This window comes from Nomascus leucogenys, chromosome 4 (genome assembly GCF_006542625.1).
Source record: "Nomascus leucogenys isolate Asia chromosome 4, Asia_NLE_v1, whole genome shotgun sequence".
In the NCBI taxonomy this organism is placed as follows: domain Eukaryota; kingdom Metazoa; phylum Chordata; class Mammalia; order Primates; family Hylobatidae; genus Nomascus; species Nomascus leucogenys.
In genome coordinates, this window is record NC_044384.1 from 85717910 (window position 1) to 85737715 (window position 19806).

Here is a 19806-nt window from a genome sequence, read left to right on the forward strand (position 1 = left end):
TACACAGGTATAAATTTGTCAGAACTTATCAAAATGTACAATTAAATTGGTCCACTTTATTGTATATAAACTATTTCTCAAAGTTGAACTGGTGTCTGACATTTAAATATACTTTGGATTTCTTTTGTTTTGTTTACCTACCCACTTCTTGGGCAGATGACTTTTCTTTTAATTTCAAGATCTCCTAGCTACCTGCTGACTCGTCCCAGACGTACTTGCATTCCTGTTTCTGAATCAGTTCCAACATCCTTTGGGTCTCTTGTCCTCGATCTCTAGTTGGCAAAATATCTAATTGCAGGGTTACTGGTTATCTTCAGATATGCTATTGGAACTTACCATCAAGGCTAGTTGGGTCTCCACCTCAAAGACTAAGTGTCTTCAAACAGACACTTTTACAACGTAACAAGCAAGGAAAAAAAATGTTTGCAGCACATGTAGTTTGACAAGAAGACATAAGAAGTGTATATTTTAAACTCTCAGTTCCTTTAGGTATGATGACTTGTATGCTTTGATCAGACTTCCTCTTCAGAAGTCATAGTCTTTATGTTTAGGATTCCTCCTGTTCCTGTTAATACAGCAGCTGAACTGAAAGCTGTGTAGAGATGTGGTGAATAGTTGACTGTCTCGTGATCAAACTCTTGCTCTGACATTAATACACTTTATTTAGTATCAAGTCTAATTTTCATCTTTTATTTTTCTTCCCTTTAGTTCACAGAATCACTCAGTCCTTTCTTCCTGTATTAATACTTTATTTTACAAGTGATATATGACCACATAAAGTACTCAAGCAACACATAGGGTATAATGTGAAAGTGCCACTGAAGCTCTCTTGTGTCTCTCCACCTCCCCAGACAAAAATACGATTAAGAGTTTGGCAGACATTCTTCCAGATCTTTTCCTAAGCATCGACATAGGACATGTGTACAGATACATAGACATTGTTTACATAAGCAGAATCACTATGAGTTGTTCAGCTTGTTTTTTTTTTCACATAAAAATGTATCTTGGTAGCCGGGTCCGGTGGCTCACACCTGTAATACCAGCTCTTTGGGAGGCTGAGGTGGGCGGATCACGAGGTCAGGAGATCGAGACCATCCCGGCTAACACGGTGAAACCCCGTCTCTACCAAAAATACAAAAAATTAGCCAAGAGTGGTGGCGGGCGCCTGTAGTCCCAGCTACTCAGGAGGCTGAGGCAGGAGAATGGCGTGAACCGGGGAGGTGGAGGTTGCAGTGAGCCGAGATCCCGCTGCTGTACTCCAGCCTGGGCGACAGAGCGAGACTCCACCTCAAAAAAAAAAAAAAAAAAAGTATCTGGGGGATTTTTCTGTTTTTGTACTTACAGGCTTATCTCATACTTTTTAATGGCTGCTTAGTATACCATAGAATGGAGAAAACAGTTTATTTAACTAATCCTACTAAATGGACATTTATTTCTAATTTTCACCTACTAAATGGACATTTATTTCTAATTTTCACTCTAACAGTCAAAAAATGAATTTAGAAAATGCAAATAATTTGTGTTTTTAGGGTCTTTCATTTTTTATTTAGTTATGTCATTATTCTACCTTTTTAAAAAGCTTAGTAGGGTGGGAAGTGCCTCACTGATACTGTAATGTTAGAACTACACTGAAAACCTTGTTTCAGAAGAAAAAGTTGAATGTAAGTTCTCTGTGACTGCGGGCTTCATTAGCATTGTGTCTCCAGGGCTTTCTCTTTAGGTGTGATTATAAACCAAAAGCACTATAAGTGGTTACATAATTTTCTTACAGTTTGTATACCTCATTCAAAAGAAGCATACATCTCTAACGATTAGAACTAGAACCATAAGCCAGGTGTGGTGGCTCACACCTGTAATCCCAGCACTTTAGTAGGCTGAGGTGGGAGGATCATTTGCACCCAGGAGTTGGAGACCAGCGAGACCCCATCTCTACAAAAAAAAAAGACAAAAATTAGCTGGGCATGCTGGCTCATGGCTGTGGTCCCAGCTGCTTGGGAGGCTGCAGTGGGAGAGGATTGCTTGAGCCTGGGAGGTCAAGGCTGCAGTAAGCTGTGATTGTGCCACTGCACTCCAGCCCAGGTAACAGAGCGAGACCCCATCTCAAAAAAAAAATAATAATAATAACTAGAACAGTGACCTTTGGTTGTAACATGATCAGCAGTTGGTTATAATGAGTGCTTTAAGTTAATGTTTTCCCATGGAGCTGGAGCCAAGCATTTGTGAAAAATGTTTTTTCTCTCTCCCTTTTTCAGTTTGAAATCCTGTTAATACACTAATTTCTGTGGAACTTTCTACCAGCCTCTACTGGTGACCAGCTGTTGCTGGTTTATTAGCACTCAAAATATTTAAAACAAGCAAGAAACTTGTCTTTCCATCTCCTTGCCCTGTATATGAAGATGCACAAATATGGAAAATTCTGATGTTTAAGCAGAATTAGTTATATTTCAGGTAGATGGATTTGAATCTTTCAAAACCCCACATGAGGCAAGTATATTTCTTCAGCTCTGCTTTTCAGCAAATAGTGGGGCTGCAGAGCAGGCTGACATTTGTCTTAGCTACCCAAGAAGGACCAAAATTGCCTTCCTGTTAGGTTTTGCCTGCATGTTTAGTTATGAAACAGCCTGAGACCCTGTTTTCTTTTGTATTAGCTGACCTCGGTATTAACCTCACCTTCCCTCCTCCCCTTCGTTTTTTGGTTTCTGGTTTTCCTTTTCAATTTGTTACAAGTACGCTTAAAGCACGAAGGCGTTGCAGTTGTTAGAGATTATTATGTTCTCTGGCGGTTTCAGTTATCTTGACTTTAAGCTTTCTTCCTCTTGGACAAATAATATAGGCAGCTGTCGTATCTGAGGGTTTTAAATTCTTGTTAACCTTTTAACTTATTGTGATTAAGATGAATTTGAAAAGAAAACCATTTCCTCTATTTAAGAATTGCCTTGGCAAGAAGTTGGGAATCCTAGAACCTTGTTGCAAAGGAATGTGTCGCTATTTGTTATGAATGAGTCTGGTTGGGTCCAGTGAAACCTTCCTATTGCTAATGTGCAATTAGGTATCTTCAGTGAGGGAGAGACTGTCCTCTAAGGCAAAGCAGCTAAAGCTCCAGGGGCAAAGGGCAGAGCGAAGAAGCAGGGGCCTGGGTCATCGATTTTGTTCTCTGGCCTGAAAGCATTTGACTGCTCATCTCACATCCCTTCTTTGCCCTCAGTCGCTAGATATTAGGTCTACTGTGGATGAATGAGACGGTCTACAAAAGGGTTCCAGTGCTCACCAAAAGCTGTTTGTAAATATGAAGTATTACATATTATCTTTCCTAAGGTTGTGAGAACCTAGAAGAACTGCCTTTGATTAATGCTAGAAAACAGCTCTTATGAGACATAAAGTTCATTTAATAATCCCACAAATACTTACGAGCAACTATTCTATACCAGGCAGTTTTCTAGGTTTTTGGAAATAGAGTGGTGAACAACATAGATGAACATCTCTGCCTTCATAGAACTTAGATTCTAGCTGGGCACAGTGGCTCACGTCTGTAATCCCAGCACTTTGGCTGAGGCAGGTGGATTACTTGAGCTCAGGAGTTCAAGACCAGCCTGGGCAACATGTTGAAATCCCATCCCTACCAAAAATACAAAATATTAGCCAGGCATGGTGGTATGTGTCTGTGGTCCCAGCTACTCACAAGACTGAGGTGAGAGGATCACTTGAGCCTGGGAGGTGGAGGTTGCAGTGAGCTAAGATCGTGCCACTGTGCTCCAGCCTGGTTGACCAAGTGAGACTCCGTCTCAAAAAAAAAAAAAAAAAAAAAAAAAACCAACCCAGATTCTAGCTGGGGAGACACATACTAAATAAGATAACACAAATAAAGGGCAGTGTATAGTGAATTCGGTAGGGACAAATGCTGGGTAGAAAAAACTAAGCAGGGGAAGAAGACAGGAAGTGTCAGGGGTAGTACTGTGGCTTTATTATTATAAATTGTTTCCTTTTAAAAACTATGTGTATTATGCATTAAAGCATTGCTCTGAGAAGGGGTCCTCTGACTTCTCCAGACTGCCAAAGGGACCCTGGCATTGAAAGGGTTAAGGAGGCTGGGCGCAGTGGCTCACACCTGTAATCCCAGCACTTTGGGAGGCCTAGGTGGATGGATCACTTGAGGTCAGGAGTTTGAAGCCAGCCTAGCCAACATGGTGAAATCGCATCTCTCCTAAAAATACAAAAATTAGCCAGGCATGGTGGCGGGCACCTGTAATCCCAGCTACTCAGGAGGCTGACTCAGGAGAATCGCTTGAACCCAGGAGGCAGAGGTTGCAGTGAGCTGAGATGGCACCACTGCACTCTAGACTGGGCAACAAGAGGAAAACTCCATCTCAAAAAAAAAAGAAAAAAGAAAGAAAAAGAAAAGGTTAAGGACCCCGCATTAGAGTTACAAGACCAGCCCTCAACATGTGATTAAAAGATGTTTGTTATGGCCGGGCACAGTGGCCCATGCCTGTAATCCCAGCACTTTGGGAGGCCGAGGCAGGCGGATCACCTGAGCTCGGGAGTTCGCAACCAGCCTGACCAACATGGAGAAACCCCATCTCTACTAAAAATACAAAATTAGCCGGGCGTAGTGGCGCATCCCTGTAATCCCAGCTACTTGGGAGGCTGAGGCAGGAGAATTACTTGAACCTGGGAGGTGAGGTTGCAGTGAGCCAAGATTGCGCCATTGCGCTCCAGCCTGGGCAACAAGAGTGAAATGCCATCTCAAAAAAAAGAAAAAAAAAAAAGATGTTCGTTTCCTCTTTGATGCTTTATGTGATAATGATGTGGTAGACTTTCCACATATCTCCCTATTATATCTGGTAATTGTGGCTTTAAATTATTTGAAGCTGTCATTCACTTTTGAGACTAGTGTTTGTAGGATGTTTTTTCCATTTGTGTTCTGTAGAACCCCAGGGTACCCTGAAGCCTTTTTGGCACACGTGAGGGTCATTTTAAACGTATATTTGGATTATTCGTCTGCGTTAGTCTAAACAAGTAATCAGATGCCTGGCTTTGAGGTAGGTATAAGTAAAGAGAATAGACTAAGGGGTTGGTGCATATTTATGGAACATAAACAGCATAGATTGTTAACAGATGCTAAACACAGGCGAACCACTGATTTAACCTGTTACGTGTATGCCACTGAGCCACTATCAAGACCTTGAGCTGCTACCTAGTGTCTGTATAAAGATAAGAATTTCCAACCAGGGGCCGGGTGCTGCGGCTCATGCCTATAATCTGGGCACTTTGGGAGGCTGAGGCAGTAGGATTGCTTGAGCCCAGGAGCTCAAGACCACCCTAGGCAACATAAGGAGACCTTGTCTTTGCAAAAAATGAAAATATCAGCCAGATGTGGTTGTGTGCACTGGTAGTCCCAGCTCCTTGGGAGGCTGAGGTGGGAGGATCACTTGAGCCTGGGAAGTCAAGGCTGCAGTGAGCCATGATTGTGCCACTGTACTCCAGCCTGAGTGACAGAGTGAGACCTTGTCTCTAAAAAATAAATAAATAAAAAGGATATTTTCTAGGCCAGGCGTGGTAGCTCACGCCTGTAATCCCAGCACTTTGGGAGGCTGAAGTGGGCCGATCACCTGAGCTCAGGAGTTTAAGACCAGCCTGGGCTTAGGCAACATGGCGAAACCCCATGTCTACAAAAAAAAAAAAAAAAAAAGAAAAAAAGATATTCTGAGCTTGTTTTCTTGTTATTTCCTTCTCTCCCTTCCCAAATATTTTTTTGAGCATCTGTGTCAGCTAAGAATACAGAAACTAAAAAACGGTGTTTGCCTTCGTGGTTGGGGAGATATAGACAATTGAATAATCAACCACAACATGTTATGGTAAGTGCTAAGATAAAGGTAGGCACAAGTGTCAGGGAAAACACAGAAGTGGGACGCCTGAGCTGAGTGGAAGTGGGGGTGGCCCAAGAAGGCTTCCTGAACCAGTAGCACCAGATGGACAAGGGAGAGGCCTCTTGCTCCCTGCTTGTCTTCTGCTCTCTTCTGAGCGTATTGTTAATACTTCTTTGGTTTAATGCAGGATCGCCAGACTCTGTGGCCCACAACCTGTTTTTGTGTAGCCCATAAGACATACCTTTCTAAGTACTATAGCTGAGAAACATCAAAGAATAGTAATATTTTGTGACATGTGAAAATTATATGAAATTCAAATTTCTGTCTGTAAACCTCACTGGAACACAGCCATGCTCATTCGTTTGTATATGGTCTGTGGCTGCTTTCTCCCTACAATGGTAGAATTGAACAGTTGCATCAGAGACCTTATGGCCTGCAAGGCCAGAAATATTAAGCCCTTTACAGAGAAAGCTTGCTGGCTCCTGTTTAATGCCTTAACTGCCCTACTGAAAGGCAGGAGGCAGAAAAAATGATGGTAGTCAAAAGGAATGCATGAAATCCTGTTATCTTCTGTTAGCTGGTTGCAAGTAGTACACAGGATATATTTGAGACATCTCTTTTCCTATCTCCCACCAAAGCATAATTCAGGCGGATCTCAGTGCATAGGCACAGGCATTTGCCTCATTCTTGTTTTGTCTGTTTTGAATTTAGTTATGGGAATATTTTAATATCTCTCAAAAAGAGGGTATCTGGTATGAGTCAGAATGATTATAGAACATGCTTGCCTGGAGAATAGGAAATGCGGGATCCACTCCTGGTGTGCTGTTAGCTGAAGGACGTCAGAACTGTCCTTTAACCTCCCTGCAGGTCTCTAAATGGTAGGATTGTTTGGGGATTACACTAGATCATCTCTAGGTACCGTTCAGCTCAGTAGCGACATTGCTGCATGGTGGAAGGAGTGACCTCGGTGTGAATCCTGGTTCTGTCCCTTTCTGCCCAGGAGACCTTGAGCAGCTTATCTAAATGCTGTGTGCCTTTGTTAGCTCATCTGAAAATGTGGCTGTAAGAATGACCTCATGAGAATGGACTGAGATCATGTGCTTAAAACTCTCGGCACTAATAGGTATTTAATCTACTATAACTGTGAAAATTATGTCTGTGAACTCTTTTTTTTTTTTTTTTTGAGACAGAGTCTCGCTCTGTTGCCCAGGCTGGAGTACAGTGGCACGATCTCGGCTCATTGCAACCTCTGCCCCCTGTGTGCCACCATTCTCGGCTAATTTTTGTATTTTTAGTAGAGATGGGGTTTCACCATATTGGCCAGGCTGGTCTTGAACTCCTGACCTTAAGTGATCCACCTGCCTCGGCCTCCCAAAGTGCTAGGATTACAGGCGTGAGCCACCGGACCCAGCCTGAATACTAATTATATACTTCATTTTAATCAAACTCAATTTGTGAAATAGCTGGATTTAGGATTTGTTTAATGAAAGAGATATGGCGTTCCTTTAAAAGCCAGCTCTTCTACTAGAATCAACATTATTTGAATTACATCCAATTATATGAGATCATATCAATGCATAGGAAGCTAGACATGTATTAGATTGTGGTTAAGGGCATACGCTTTGGAGCCATATAATATAGCTGTGGTTCAAAGCCTGGCTTTGCCATTTACTTACTAGCTGTGTATGATCTTGGCCTTCCATTTCCTCCTGGGAATGATAATAATACTTGCTGTGAAGATTAAATGAAATTACCCATGTGAAATGCTTAGCATGGTACCTAAGTAGTGCCACTCTAAAGTTTCATGGCTTCCTACTCTCTGGACACATACATATGCTCTGTCTGCTAGAACTCCTCACTTCTCTATTCTCCTAACTTACTTATCCTTCAGAGCCCAGTTCAAGGGACGTCTTCATGAAGTCCCCCTCGCCCCAGCCCTGTGCTTCCACAGGACCTGTGCACACCTCTCTCTGCTTCCCGCTGTGTGCGGGCCCTACCTCCTCCTTTTATTGTGCTTCACTTTATTGTGCTTTGCAGATGCTGCATTTTTTACAGATTGAAGATTTGTGGCAACCCTACATTGAGTAAGTCTGTCAGCACTATTTTTCTAATAGCATGTGCTTGCCTTGTATCTCTGTGTCACATTTTGGTAATTCTTGCAGTATTTAAAATTTTTTTGTTATTGTATTGGTTACGGTGATCAGTGATCTTTGATGCTGTTATTGTGATTGTTTTGGGGTGCCATGAACCGCATCCGTACGAGACGCTAGACTTAATTGATAATGTTGGCATGTGCTCTGACTGCTCCACTGACTGGCCATTCCCCCATCTCTCTTCCTCTCCTCAGGCCTATTTCATGAGATATAGTATTGAAATTGGACCAATTAATAACCCTACAATGGCTTTTAAATGTTCAAGTGAAAGGAAGAGTTACATGTCTCTCACTTTATATCAAAAGCTAGGAACGATTAAGCTTAGTAAGGAAGGAATATTGAAAGCCAAGACAGGCTAAAAACCAGGCGTCTTGCAGCAGTTAACCAAGTTGTGAATGTAAAAGAAAAGTTCCTGAAGGAAATTAGAAGTGCTACTCCAGTGAACTCGGGAATGCTAAGAAAGCAAAACAACCTTATTGCTGATGCGGAGAAAGTTTCAGTGATCTGGACAGAAGATCAAACCAGCCACAACATTCCCTTAAGCCAAAGCTTGATTCAGTGCAAGATCCTGACTCTCTTCAATTTTATGAAGGCTCAGAGAGGTGAGGAAGCTGCAGGAGAAAAGTTTGAAGCTAGCAGAGGTTGGTTCATGAGTTTTAAGTAAAAAAAGCAACATAAAAATGCAGGGTGAAGCAGCAAGTGCTGATGCAGAAGCTGTAGCAAGTTATCCAGAAGATATAGCTAAGGTGGCTAGATGATGAAATGAAGGTGGCTACACTAAACAACAGATTTTCAATGGAGATGAAACAGTGCTCTATTGGAAGAAGATGCCATCTAGGACTTTCATAGCTAGAGAGGAGAAGTCAGTGTCTGGCTTCAAAATTTCAAAGGACAGGCTGACTCTCTTGTTAGGGGTGAATGCAGCTGGTGACTTTAAGTTGAAGCCAGTGCTCGTTAACCATTCTGAAAATTCTAGAGCCCTTAAAAATAATGCTCAGTCTACTCTGCCTGTGCTCTATAAATGGAACAAAAAAGCCTGGATGACAGCATATCTGTTTAGAGCATGGTTTACTGAATATTCTAAGCCCACTGTTGAGACCTGCTCAGAAGAAAAGATTCCTTTCAAAATATTACTGCTCATTGACAATGCACCTGGTCACCCAAAATTCAGATGGAGATGTACAAAGAAGTTAATGTTGTTTTCATGCCTGTTAACACAATGTCCATGCCGCAGCCCATGGATAAAGGAATATTTTCAATTTTCAAGTGTTACTAGTTAAGAAACATTTTGTAAGGTTATAGCTGCCATAGGTAGTGATTCCTTTGGTGGATCTGGGCAAAGTAAATTTAAAACCTTCTGGAAGGGATTCACCATTTTAGATGCCATTAAGAACATTTGTGGTTCATGGGAGGAGGTCAAAGTATCAACATCAACAGGAGTTTGAAAGAAGTTGATTTTGACTCATGGATGATTTCAAGGTGCTCAAGACTTCAGTGGAGGAAGTAACTGCAAAGGTGGGGGAAATGGCAAGAGAAATAGAATTAGAAGTGGGGTCTGAGGATATGACTGAATTGCTGTAATCTCGTGATAAAATTTGAACGGATGAGCAGTTGTTTCTTATGGGTGAGCAGAGAAAGTGGTTTCTCGAGATGGGACCTACTCCTGGTAAAGATGCTGTGAACACTGTTGAAATGATAATGTATTACAATAATTTATAACAATAACTGTATATTACATAAACTTAGTGATAAAGCAGCAGTAAGGTTTGAGAGAATTGAATCCAATTTTGAGAGAAATTCTGCTGTGGATAGCATGCTATCAAATGTGTTGCATGCTTTAGAGAAATCTTTAATGAAAGGAAGAGTCAGTGTGACAAACTTCATTGTCTTATTTTAAGAAATTGCCACAGATACCCCAACCTATAGCAGTCACCATCCTGATCAGTCAGCAGCCATCAACACTGAGGCAAGACCCTCCACCAGGAGAAAGATTGCAACTTGCAGAGGGCTCAGATTTTGGCATTTTTTTTTTTTTTTTATGAGACAGAGTCTTGCTCAGTCCCCCAGGCTGGAGTGCGGTAGCACGAACTTGGCTCACTGCAACCTCCGCCTCCCGGGTTCAAGCGATTCTCCTGTCTCAGCCTCCCAAGTAGCTGGGATTACAGGCATGTGCCACCATGTCCAGCTAATTTTTGTATTTTTAGTAGAGACAGAGTTTTGCCATGTTGGCCAGGCTGGTCTTGAACTCCTGACCTAAGGTGATCCATCTGCCTCAGCCTCCCAAAGTGCTGGGATTATAGGCGTGAGCCACTGTGCCCGGCTCAATAAGCCATTTTTATTTATTTTATTTATTTATTTATTTGAGACAGTTTCGCTCTGTTGCCCAGGCTAGAGTGCTGTGGCGGGATCTCGGCTCACTGCAAGCTCCGCCTCCCGGGTTCACACCATTCTCCTGCCTCAGCCTCCTGAGTAGCTGGGACTACAGGCGCCCGCCACCACGCCTGGCTAATTTTTGTTATTTTTAGTAGAGGCGGAGTTTTACCGTGTTAGCCAGGATGGTCTCGATCTCCTGACCTCGTGATCCACCCGCCTCAGCCTCCCAAAGTGTTGGGATTACAGGCGTGAGCCACCGCGCCCAGCCCATTTTTAAATTAAAGTATATACTTTTTTTTTTAAGACATAATGCTATTGCACAGTTGATAGACTACTGTATAGTGTAAACATAACTTTTATATGCACCGGGAAATAAATAATTTCATGTGACTTGCGTTATTGCAGTGGTCTGGAACTAAAGCCACAATATCTCCAAGGAATTATTTACTTGCTGTCTCGCTATCAGACTGTGAGACTGTCAAGGGCAGGCATTCTGCTCAGCTTTGGCAATACCATCTAGTGGTGAACAAGACGGAACTGTTTCAGGCCATGGGCGTTCTAGTGGGAAGACAAATATTTAATCTCAAGTGTACAAAATGCTGCCATAGAACAGGAGTGCAGTGGAGCATAATAGGAGCTCTGGACCTTGTCTGAACACATCAAAGAAGCCTTTTTTCTAAGGAGTGATTGTTTATTTAAGTTGAAACCTGAAGGATGTGTGGGAATTAGCTAAGTGAAGAGAAGGAAGAGTTCCAGGCAGAGAAAACTGTGGACACAGTGGCTTTGGGCAAGTTACTCAGCTTCTTCTCTGCTTCAGTGTCTTCATCTATAAAATGGGAATAATATAACCTAGAGTTATATAATTAGGGTTGTTGTGATCATAAAGACAGAATTTTAAGTCATCATCTAATATTCTGAAGTGGGGCATAATTGGTTCATTCAGGATAACTTCTGGGTCCACGTTTATGTATTGAATGGCTAAATGTATGGATCTGCTTACTGCACTTTAACCTTTTTACCTGCTCTAAAACCTTTCTTGCATTTTAATGACAAGAACGGTCTATTTTGCCTTTCAGTGAGTTTGTTAATTATGAAGATCAAACTCTGCCTTTCATTACTGCGTAAGTCTCATGGTGTGTCAGACTTCTTAGGTCAGTGTGTGTCATCAGTTAGAATGCTTTCACCTTCAAGAAACAGAAAAGCCAGCTCAATGACTTAAACACACAGATGTTTATCATTTCAGAAAACAGAAGTCTGGGGCAAGGGTAAGTCCAGTGCTGATTAACTGAGCAGCCTGGCAAAGGCGTCAAGGAGCCAAGTTCATTTTGCCCTCCTGCTTTGTCATCCTCAGTACAGGCTTGCCCGCTGGCTCCCCATGGTCTCAGGTGGCCTGTCGCAGTTCCAGTTGCCACAGGGAGACACCAGAACATCCCACTGAGGAGGAGGAACTGTTTCTTTCCATGTCTGTCTCTTTATTGATGAACATTTGGGTGGCTTCCACCTTTTGTCCATTGTGAATAATGCTGCTTGTGAACATTGGTGAACAATAAATTCTTTTTAAAAAGACAGCATCTGAGAGCTAAGCTATGAGGATGCAGAGGCATAAGAATGATACAATGGACTTTGGGGACTCGGGGGAAAGGGCAGGAGGCAGGTGAGGGATAAAAGACTACAAATTGGGTACAGTGTATACTGCTTGGGTGTTGGGTGCATCAAAATCTCAAAACCCTATGAAAATAAAAAATTAAAGTACCACATCAATTAATGTGTAGACCAAATCTTATTGCAATTAAATTTCTACTTTTAGCATCATTTGCTGCAATGAAGTTCTAGTATTTGAAATATTTTGAGCCACTAGCTTGCTGTTTAATGGGATTTGATCCCATAGTAAAGAAGATATAAACCAAATAAGTCAAAAGGATCTTAGAAGTAATTTTATTCCATCCTCTGTTTTGAAGATGTTCTGGATTCAGAGTGATTTTCCAGGGTCAGAGAGCTAAGTCATGTTAAATAATTCAAAGTGTATGAAAATATACATTATCTCACAGATTCAAGTAGAGTAGCCAGGGGTGTCTTTTGCCTCTAGTCTTACTCTAACCAGTGTCTAACTATGCCTGTGTAGATAAAATAAAGTAGAAAACTGGGATAATTCAGGTATTCAAGTAATTGAAGAAAATTACTCCTGTTTAAAATATCTGGGGAGGCCGGGCATGGTGGCTCATGCCTGTAATCCCAGCACTTTGGGAGGCCGAGGTAGGCAGATTACTTGAGGTCAGGAGTTCAAGACCAGCCTGGCCAACATGGTGAAACCTCGTCTCTACTAAAAATACAAAAATTAGTCATGCATGGTGGCACATGCCTGTAATCCCAGCTACTCAGGAGGCTGAGGCAGGAGAATTGCTTGAGCCCAGGGAGCGGAGGTTGCAGTGAGCCGAGATTGTACCATTGCACTCTAGCCTGGGTGACAAGAGCAAGACTCTGCCTCAAAAAAAAAAAAAAAAAAAATTGTGGGCAACTCTAATACTTTTAGGTATTTGCTTCAGTAGTCCACTTTATGTGTTAGTGTTCAACATTACTAGTGGGATTTTGCTTCTCGTGCTCTATTTTCTGATTTCTATCACCAGTGGTTTCATGGTTGTATACAGTAATCTCTGGTTAGAGACAGAGTCAGTGGCCTGCTGGGGAACACACCAGACGGAAAGTGAGAGTTCCTTGTTTTGGGCTTTACTTTGCCCTTGACTTCCAGTAATCAGGGTGTTTCCTTGTTCTGAAACACACTTGTGTTCACAACTGGCAGACAGGTAATCCCTGAACAAGTAAATCCCAGTGGAACCAGAAAACTGGGTCTTGTTTTCCTTAATTGGAACCTGACTTAGAATCAGCTATTGAACTGGGGAAAAAAAAAAAAAAGTGTTAGCCATTAGAAAATGAATTTAAATTACTGGTCTGTCCATATTTAGAATTTCTTGCAATCATTTCCACTGTATGTAACACTGAAATCCTTTGTGGTTGTCTGCTGCAAAAATGAATCTTTGACCCAGCAACTTTAAATGCTTTTGACACCATTGGGAATTTTGAGAATTGTTAATTTAATCTGCACTTGTCCTAGGTGGGGGCGGGGATGAGGGAGAAGTGATGTCCTTTTGCATTGGCAGTTATACTGTTTGTAAGCAGAGGTTTGTGCTTCTGGAACTTATGTTTACTAGGGAGTGATTATTAGCATAATAAGTATCATATTCTAGCTTTTATTTCGGAGGCAGTAAAGAGCCAGCCAAGCAGAGAGAAGAGTGGGAGGTGACTGGCAGCAAGGGCCTCGTCGCTATTAGTGCAACACTGCTGCAGGTGGAGGAGCGTTTCATCAAAGCAGGAAGAAGGGGAGGCCTTTTCTGCTTATGACTCTAACTTCCCTGCATGCCTCGTCTTTACAGGCCTGCAGTGAGATTAAGATGCAAACGACTTTCTTTTCTTTCCCATCCCAAGCCCATCATGGGTTCTCTCTAACTGATTCTTGTTCTTTTAGTAATTATTTAACTGTCAAGCAGGGACTTGTCCTGAGAAGGAGAACGGGAAGGCCCTCTGGTTCCTGTCTACACAATGTCTGTAGTCCCTTCTCTCAAAGACTCAGTGTTGAGACTCCCGAAGGGAAGGAGGAGGCATTCAAGTAGAAACACATTTACGTCAACAGGTTTTCTGAACCCCCAGTGAATTTTGAGTTCTCAGTGCAACCTTCCCCTGCTTCACTGTTCCTGTTTCTTCTCTGTGCCTCTGTTTTCCGGTTGGGGAAGTGGCAAGGATCCTGACTCTGGAGGAAAGTGGAGAAGAACCAGTGGGCCCGACTGCATCAAGGGCCTCTCCTCAGCAGAGAACTGGCTGGTCCTCCTCACTCACACGTGCTGTCTGTGTGCAGGGCGCTCATGGGAGATGTTGAAGAGGTGTAAGAAGGCTTCTTCTCTGTGTAATTGGGGAGCAGGACATGTACACAAAGGCAAGTGCATCAGGGTACGTTCAGTGTGTAACTTAAAATAAGTAACAGACGTAGTGTGGTGGGCAGAACTGTGTGTATTTCAGACAGCGGCTCAAGGACTGCTTGTCTCTTTGTAGGAACACTGTAGGCCAGAATCAGTCTGTTAAATGGGAGTTGACGTCCTGTGACACTTTTCTAGATTAAATGGTCCTAATACTCTACAGTAAATGCTTTTATTTTTAGTCAGTAGAGGAAAAAGATGGTATTTTTCAAAAAGTGAGACAGAAAAAGGCATATGGGACATTATATGTATGTGCTGGTATGTGTGCACACCACCACCTATGAAGCAGCCTTGCTGCTAAAGTAGACCCCGAGTTTGATAAAACGCCTAGATCTTATTGTGTATTTATAGGAAATACGAGGGATGGAGAAACGTTGTAAATGGCTTTTTGGGGATAGAATCAGCAAATTCCAAACTGCATTATAGGATAAACAGAACAGTTTTTTCAACAAATAAATCACAAGGGGAAAAGGTGAGAAAAAAGCCTCTATAGAGAAAAAGAGATTGAAGAGATGAATGAACCAATAGTCATATATGATTGATTCAGACAAAATGAAGAAAATGTGAGGCAATCTGGGAAATGTGGACACTGACTGATTATTTGATGGTATTAATGGTATTAAGAAGTTTATTTTATAAAACAAACCAAAAAAGACAAGAGGAAATTTATTTTATATTGAATATTGACAACGAATAATTAAATTAAAAAAATTTGTTAAGTGTGAAAATTGTGGATACGTTTTAAAAGATATTCTTTAAAGAGACATGTATATTGAAATATTTACATATGAAAAGAAATGCTGTCTGTGATTTGCTTCAAAATAACCCAGGCAAGGGAGTAGGTGGGAGAATCACTGACACAGGATTGGTTATGCATTAAACATCGTTGAAGCTGGGTGTTGGGCAAACTAGGCTCATTCTACTGTCCTACTGTGTATATGTTTGAAAATTTTAGAGTTAAATTTTAAAATTTAACAAGTGAGTGAGGGCCGGGAACAGTGGCTCATGCCTGTAATCCCAGCACTCTGGGAGGCTGAGGAGAGTGGATCACCTGAAGTTAGGAGTTCGAGACCAGCCTGGCCAACATGGGGAAACCCCGTTTCTACTAAAATTACAAAAATTAGCCAGGCATAGTGACACGCGCCTGTAATCTCAGCTACTCAAGAGGCTGAGGCAGGAGAATCACTTGAACACACGAGGCGAAGGTTTCAGTGAGCCGAGATCGCGCCACTGTACTCCAGCCTGGGCAACAGAGCCGGACTCCATCTCAGAAAAAAAAAAAAAAAATGTGAGTAATATATCTTGACAAAAGATGGAGTAGTGGTTGCCTGGAGCCTGGGTAAAGGGGTGGTGTGGCTGCAGAGGGGCACAAGGGATCTTTTGGGGTGATGGGAATGATCTGCGTCTTGGCTATGATGGCAATTTCATGGGTACGTACATTTAAACTAATCAAACTTCATTTAAATGTGTGTATTTTGTTGTATGTAAATTATACTGTAATGTCAATTTAAAAATTGATTAAAATTAGTAAGAAGGGGCCAGGTGTGATGGCTTATGCCTGTAATCCCAGCACTTGGGGAGGCCGAGGTGGGCAGATCACCTGAGGTCAGGAGTTTAAAACCAGCCTGACCAAGATGGTGAAACCCCGTCTCTACTAAAAATACAAAAATTAGCCGGGTGTGGTGGCGTGCACCTGTAATCCCAGCTACTTAGGAAGTTGAGGCAGGAGAATCACTTGTACCTGAAAGGTGGAGGTTGCAGTGAGTTGAGATCGCGCCACTGCACTCCAGGCTGGGTGACAGAGCAAGACTCCATATCAAAAAAAAAAGAGCCGGGGGGGGGTTTAAAAATGTTATTATTAGTAGTAAAATGGAGACAGGGCCTAACTATATTGCCCAGGCTGATGTCGAACTCCTGGGCTCAAGCGATTCTCCCTCGGCCTCCCGAAGTGTTGGGATAATGGTGTGAGCCACTGTGCTTGGCCAGTAAGAAGGGTTTTTGTGTATTATACACACAGTGTGGAATCAGTAGTGTCAGAGGTGTGAGGCACCCAGCACTGCCAGGAGCAGGGATTACCTGGCTTGTGCTGCATCTTTATTTTTCCCTTCACCTCAAGTTAACTTTATCGTTCATACTTCTGATTTTGCAGTAGTATCTCTAATTTCTCCTTGCAGCTGTAGAGTCAGCTTGAATTTTGTGATGTTTGTCCATGTGTCTGTCATCCAAAAGGACATGCATTTTTATGCTAGAATAAATGATTTTAGGAGGATATCTACCCATTTATGATAATTTTTTAAACATTCAGTTGGCTACATTATAATAGTCAAGCATTAAGGGTACACCTGAGCTGAAAACAATTCAGCTGGATTCTAATTTTGATTTATTTTCCATCCAGTCTACCAACCAACCAACCAGTCAGCCAGTCAGCATTTATTGAATATATTCTTTGCACCATCCCCCGAGTTGGGTTTTGGGTGCATGAGGATGAATATGATACAGTCCTGCCCTTAAGGATATAACTTTCAGGTTGAGAAGATAGCTGCGTATATGTATAATTTCAGCAGCATGACAAATGCCATGGTCAAAGTGGGTACAAGATACAATGTAGTAGGCCACATTTATACATGTTGGCCTCCTCCCTCCCTCCCCTCTAGCCCCTTCCTTACTTGGTAAGTCAAATGAACCAAATGTCAGGCAGTTTGGAAAGGAGAGTTGAAGCAGAAGGAAACTTCCTTCTGCCCCAATGAATTTGTTACTTTTTCTTCCAAATAAAAATTAGTTATTTTTACAATACCATTATATTGACATTGCAAGGGTCCCTGGTGTTTTTATTGTTTTCTGTTGTCACTTTGTATCTCTTCTCCCATTCCCATCCCACTCCCATTAGCATCTTCTCTGATGTGTTTAATATGTATCCTTGGATATATATGTATCCTTATATGGTGTTTTCTGTAAATTTATATAAATAGTATTACATGATAATTCTCATTCTTATCCTTTCTTCATTTAAAACTATGTTTTTAAGTTCTGTTGATGTTGTGTTTATATGGTGCTTTTAGCCACTGCATTATATTTTTATTGCTCTGTCTACTGCATTTTATTTGTCTGTTCCCCTAGTGACAGACACCTCATTTGTTCTCCCTGTACCACAAACAATGCTCTGCGGGTATAGTGGCTCATACCTATAATCTCAGAACTTTGGGGAGGCTGAGGCAGAAGGATCGCTTGAGCCCAGGAGTTCAAGACCAACCCGGGCAATGTGACAAAAACCTCATCTTTACCAGAAATTAAAAACTTAGTTGGGCATAGTGGTATGTGCCTGTAGTCCCAGCTACTTGAGAGACTGGGGTGGGAGGATCGCTTGAGCCCAGGAGGTTGAGGCTGCAGTGAGCCTTGATTGTGCCACCACTGCACTCCAGCCTGGGCAACAGAGTGAGACTGTCCCAAAAAATAAAAGATAAAACTAAATAAATTAATAAGAAAATCCTCATATATGTCTTCTTACGAACTTGTACAAGAGTTTCTCTGGCTAAATACCAACAAGTATAATTGTTGGGTCACAGAGTATAATCATATTTAATTTCACTAAGTAATGCATGATTGCTTAATTTGTATTTCCACTAAGTGCAGTCCTTAGTATTTGACTTTAAAACTTTGTGAGTTTGGCAGGTTTCACATGTTATTAATATCTTTTTTAACTCACATGTCTCTGATTACTAATGAGCATGCCTAGATTTCTGTATATACTGGGTAGTTTTTGGATTTTCCTTTTATGAATGACCTGGTCATATCATTTTCCCATTTTTCCAGTAGAGTTTCTTATATATTGTAGCTGTGAATCCTAAGGCAGTTATAAATGTTTCAGATGTCTTCTGTTCCTCATCTACCTGCTAACTTTGTTCACGGTGTCCTTTATTCAGCAGAAATCTTCTGTTTTAATTTAGACATTTCCTTTGGTTTTTCCATTTATAAAGATTTGTGCCTTTTGATGTCTTACTTAAGAAATCTTTTCTGGGCCAGGCATAGTGGCTCATGCCTGTAATCCCAGCACTTTGGGAGGCCAAGGTGGAAGGATTGCTTGAAGCCAGGAGTTCAAGACCAGCCTGGGCAACGTAGCAAGACTCCATCTGTATGTAAAAAAAAAAAAAAAAAAAGGCATTATCCTATATTTTCTTCTAATTAGGTTTATATGTGTCTCAAATTTACATCTCCGGTTTGATCTTTTCTCTGATCTCTAAATTTGTATACTCACTGTCTACCTGATAGCCCCACCTAAATATCTAATAGATATGTCAAACTTAGCATTGCTAAAACTTATTTTATCCCTTCATCATTAAAAAAAAAAATCTGTTCCTCTCCCAATCTTTATTCATCTGAGTACACTTGTCCCTTGGTATCTCTGGGGGATTGGTTCCACGAGCAGCCCTCCACAGTGGATACTGATACAGGTTAGCTTTGTGTCCCCACTCAAATCTCATCTTGAATTGTAATCTCCGAGTGTTAAGGGAGGAACCTGATGGGAAGTGATCGGATTATGGGGGCGGTTTCTTCCATGCTGTTCTTGTGACAGTGAGTGAATTCTCACAAGATCTGATGGTTTTTTAAATGGTAGTTTTTTCCTGCGCTCTCACACACCTCTCTCTCCTGCCACCATGTGAGACACTCCATGCTTGCTTCCCCTTCGCCATGATTGTGAGTTTCCTGAGGCCTCCCCTACCCTGTGGAACTGCGAGTCAATTAAAACCCTTTGCTTTATAAATTACCCAGTTTCATGTAGTATCTTTATAGCAGTGTGAAAACGGATTAATACAGATACCAAAATCCACAGATGCTTAAGTTCCTTATATAGTGACACTGTATTTGCATAAAACCTACACACATCCTCCCTCGTACTTTAATCTCTTGAATACTTATAATAGTTAATACAATGTAAATGCTATGTAAATTGTTGTTATACTGTATTATGTAGGGAATAAACAAGAAAAAAAAAGTCTGTACCTGTTCAGTATAGATGCAACCAGCCTTTTTTTTCCCCTAAATATACACATAGGTACATATTTCTTGAGATGGTGTTTCACTCTCTTGCTCAGGCTAGAGTGCAGTGGTGGGGTCTCTGCTCACTGCAACCTCTGCCTCCCAGGTTCAAGCAATTCTCATGCCTTAGTCTGCTGATTAGCTGGGATTACAGGTACACGCCACCATGCCCAGCTAATTTTGTATTTTTAGTAGAGACGGAGTTTCACCATGTTGGCCAGGCTGGTCTCGAACTCCTGACCTCAAGTGATCTCCCTGCCTTGGCCTCCCAAAGTGCTGGGATTACAGAAGTGAGCCATGGCACCTGGCTTTTTTCCTAAATATTTTTGATTCATGGATATGGAACCTGTGGGT

The 19806-nt window shown here is 41.7% G+C and overlaps 1 protein-coding gene across 2 annotated transcripts in view; it reads left to right on the top strand.

Moving 5' to 3' along the window:
* Nucleotides 1–19806, top strand: part of PACS1 (phosphofurin acidic cluster sorting protein 1) — a 161455-nt gene that overhangs the window by 38980 nt on the left and 102669 nt on the right. Inside the window, exon 1 of one of the 2 annotated variants that reach the window (XM_030811249.1) lies at nucleotides 5833–5855. The exons of the other annotated variant lie outside the window; for it this stretch is intronic. Within the exon in view, the coding sequence (XP_030667109.1) occupies nucleotides 5848–5855 (8 nt within the window). The 5' untranslated portion in view covers nucleotides 5833–5847. Of the gene's footprint in view, nucleotides 1–5832; nucleotides 5856–19806 lie in introns of those variants that run through there. 2 annotated transcript variants of the gene reach the window in all.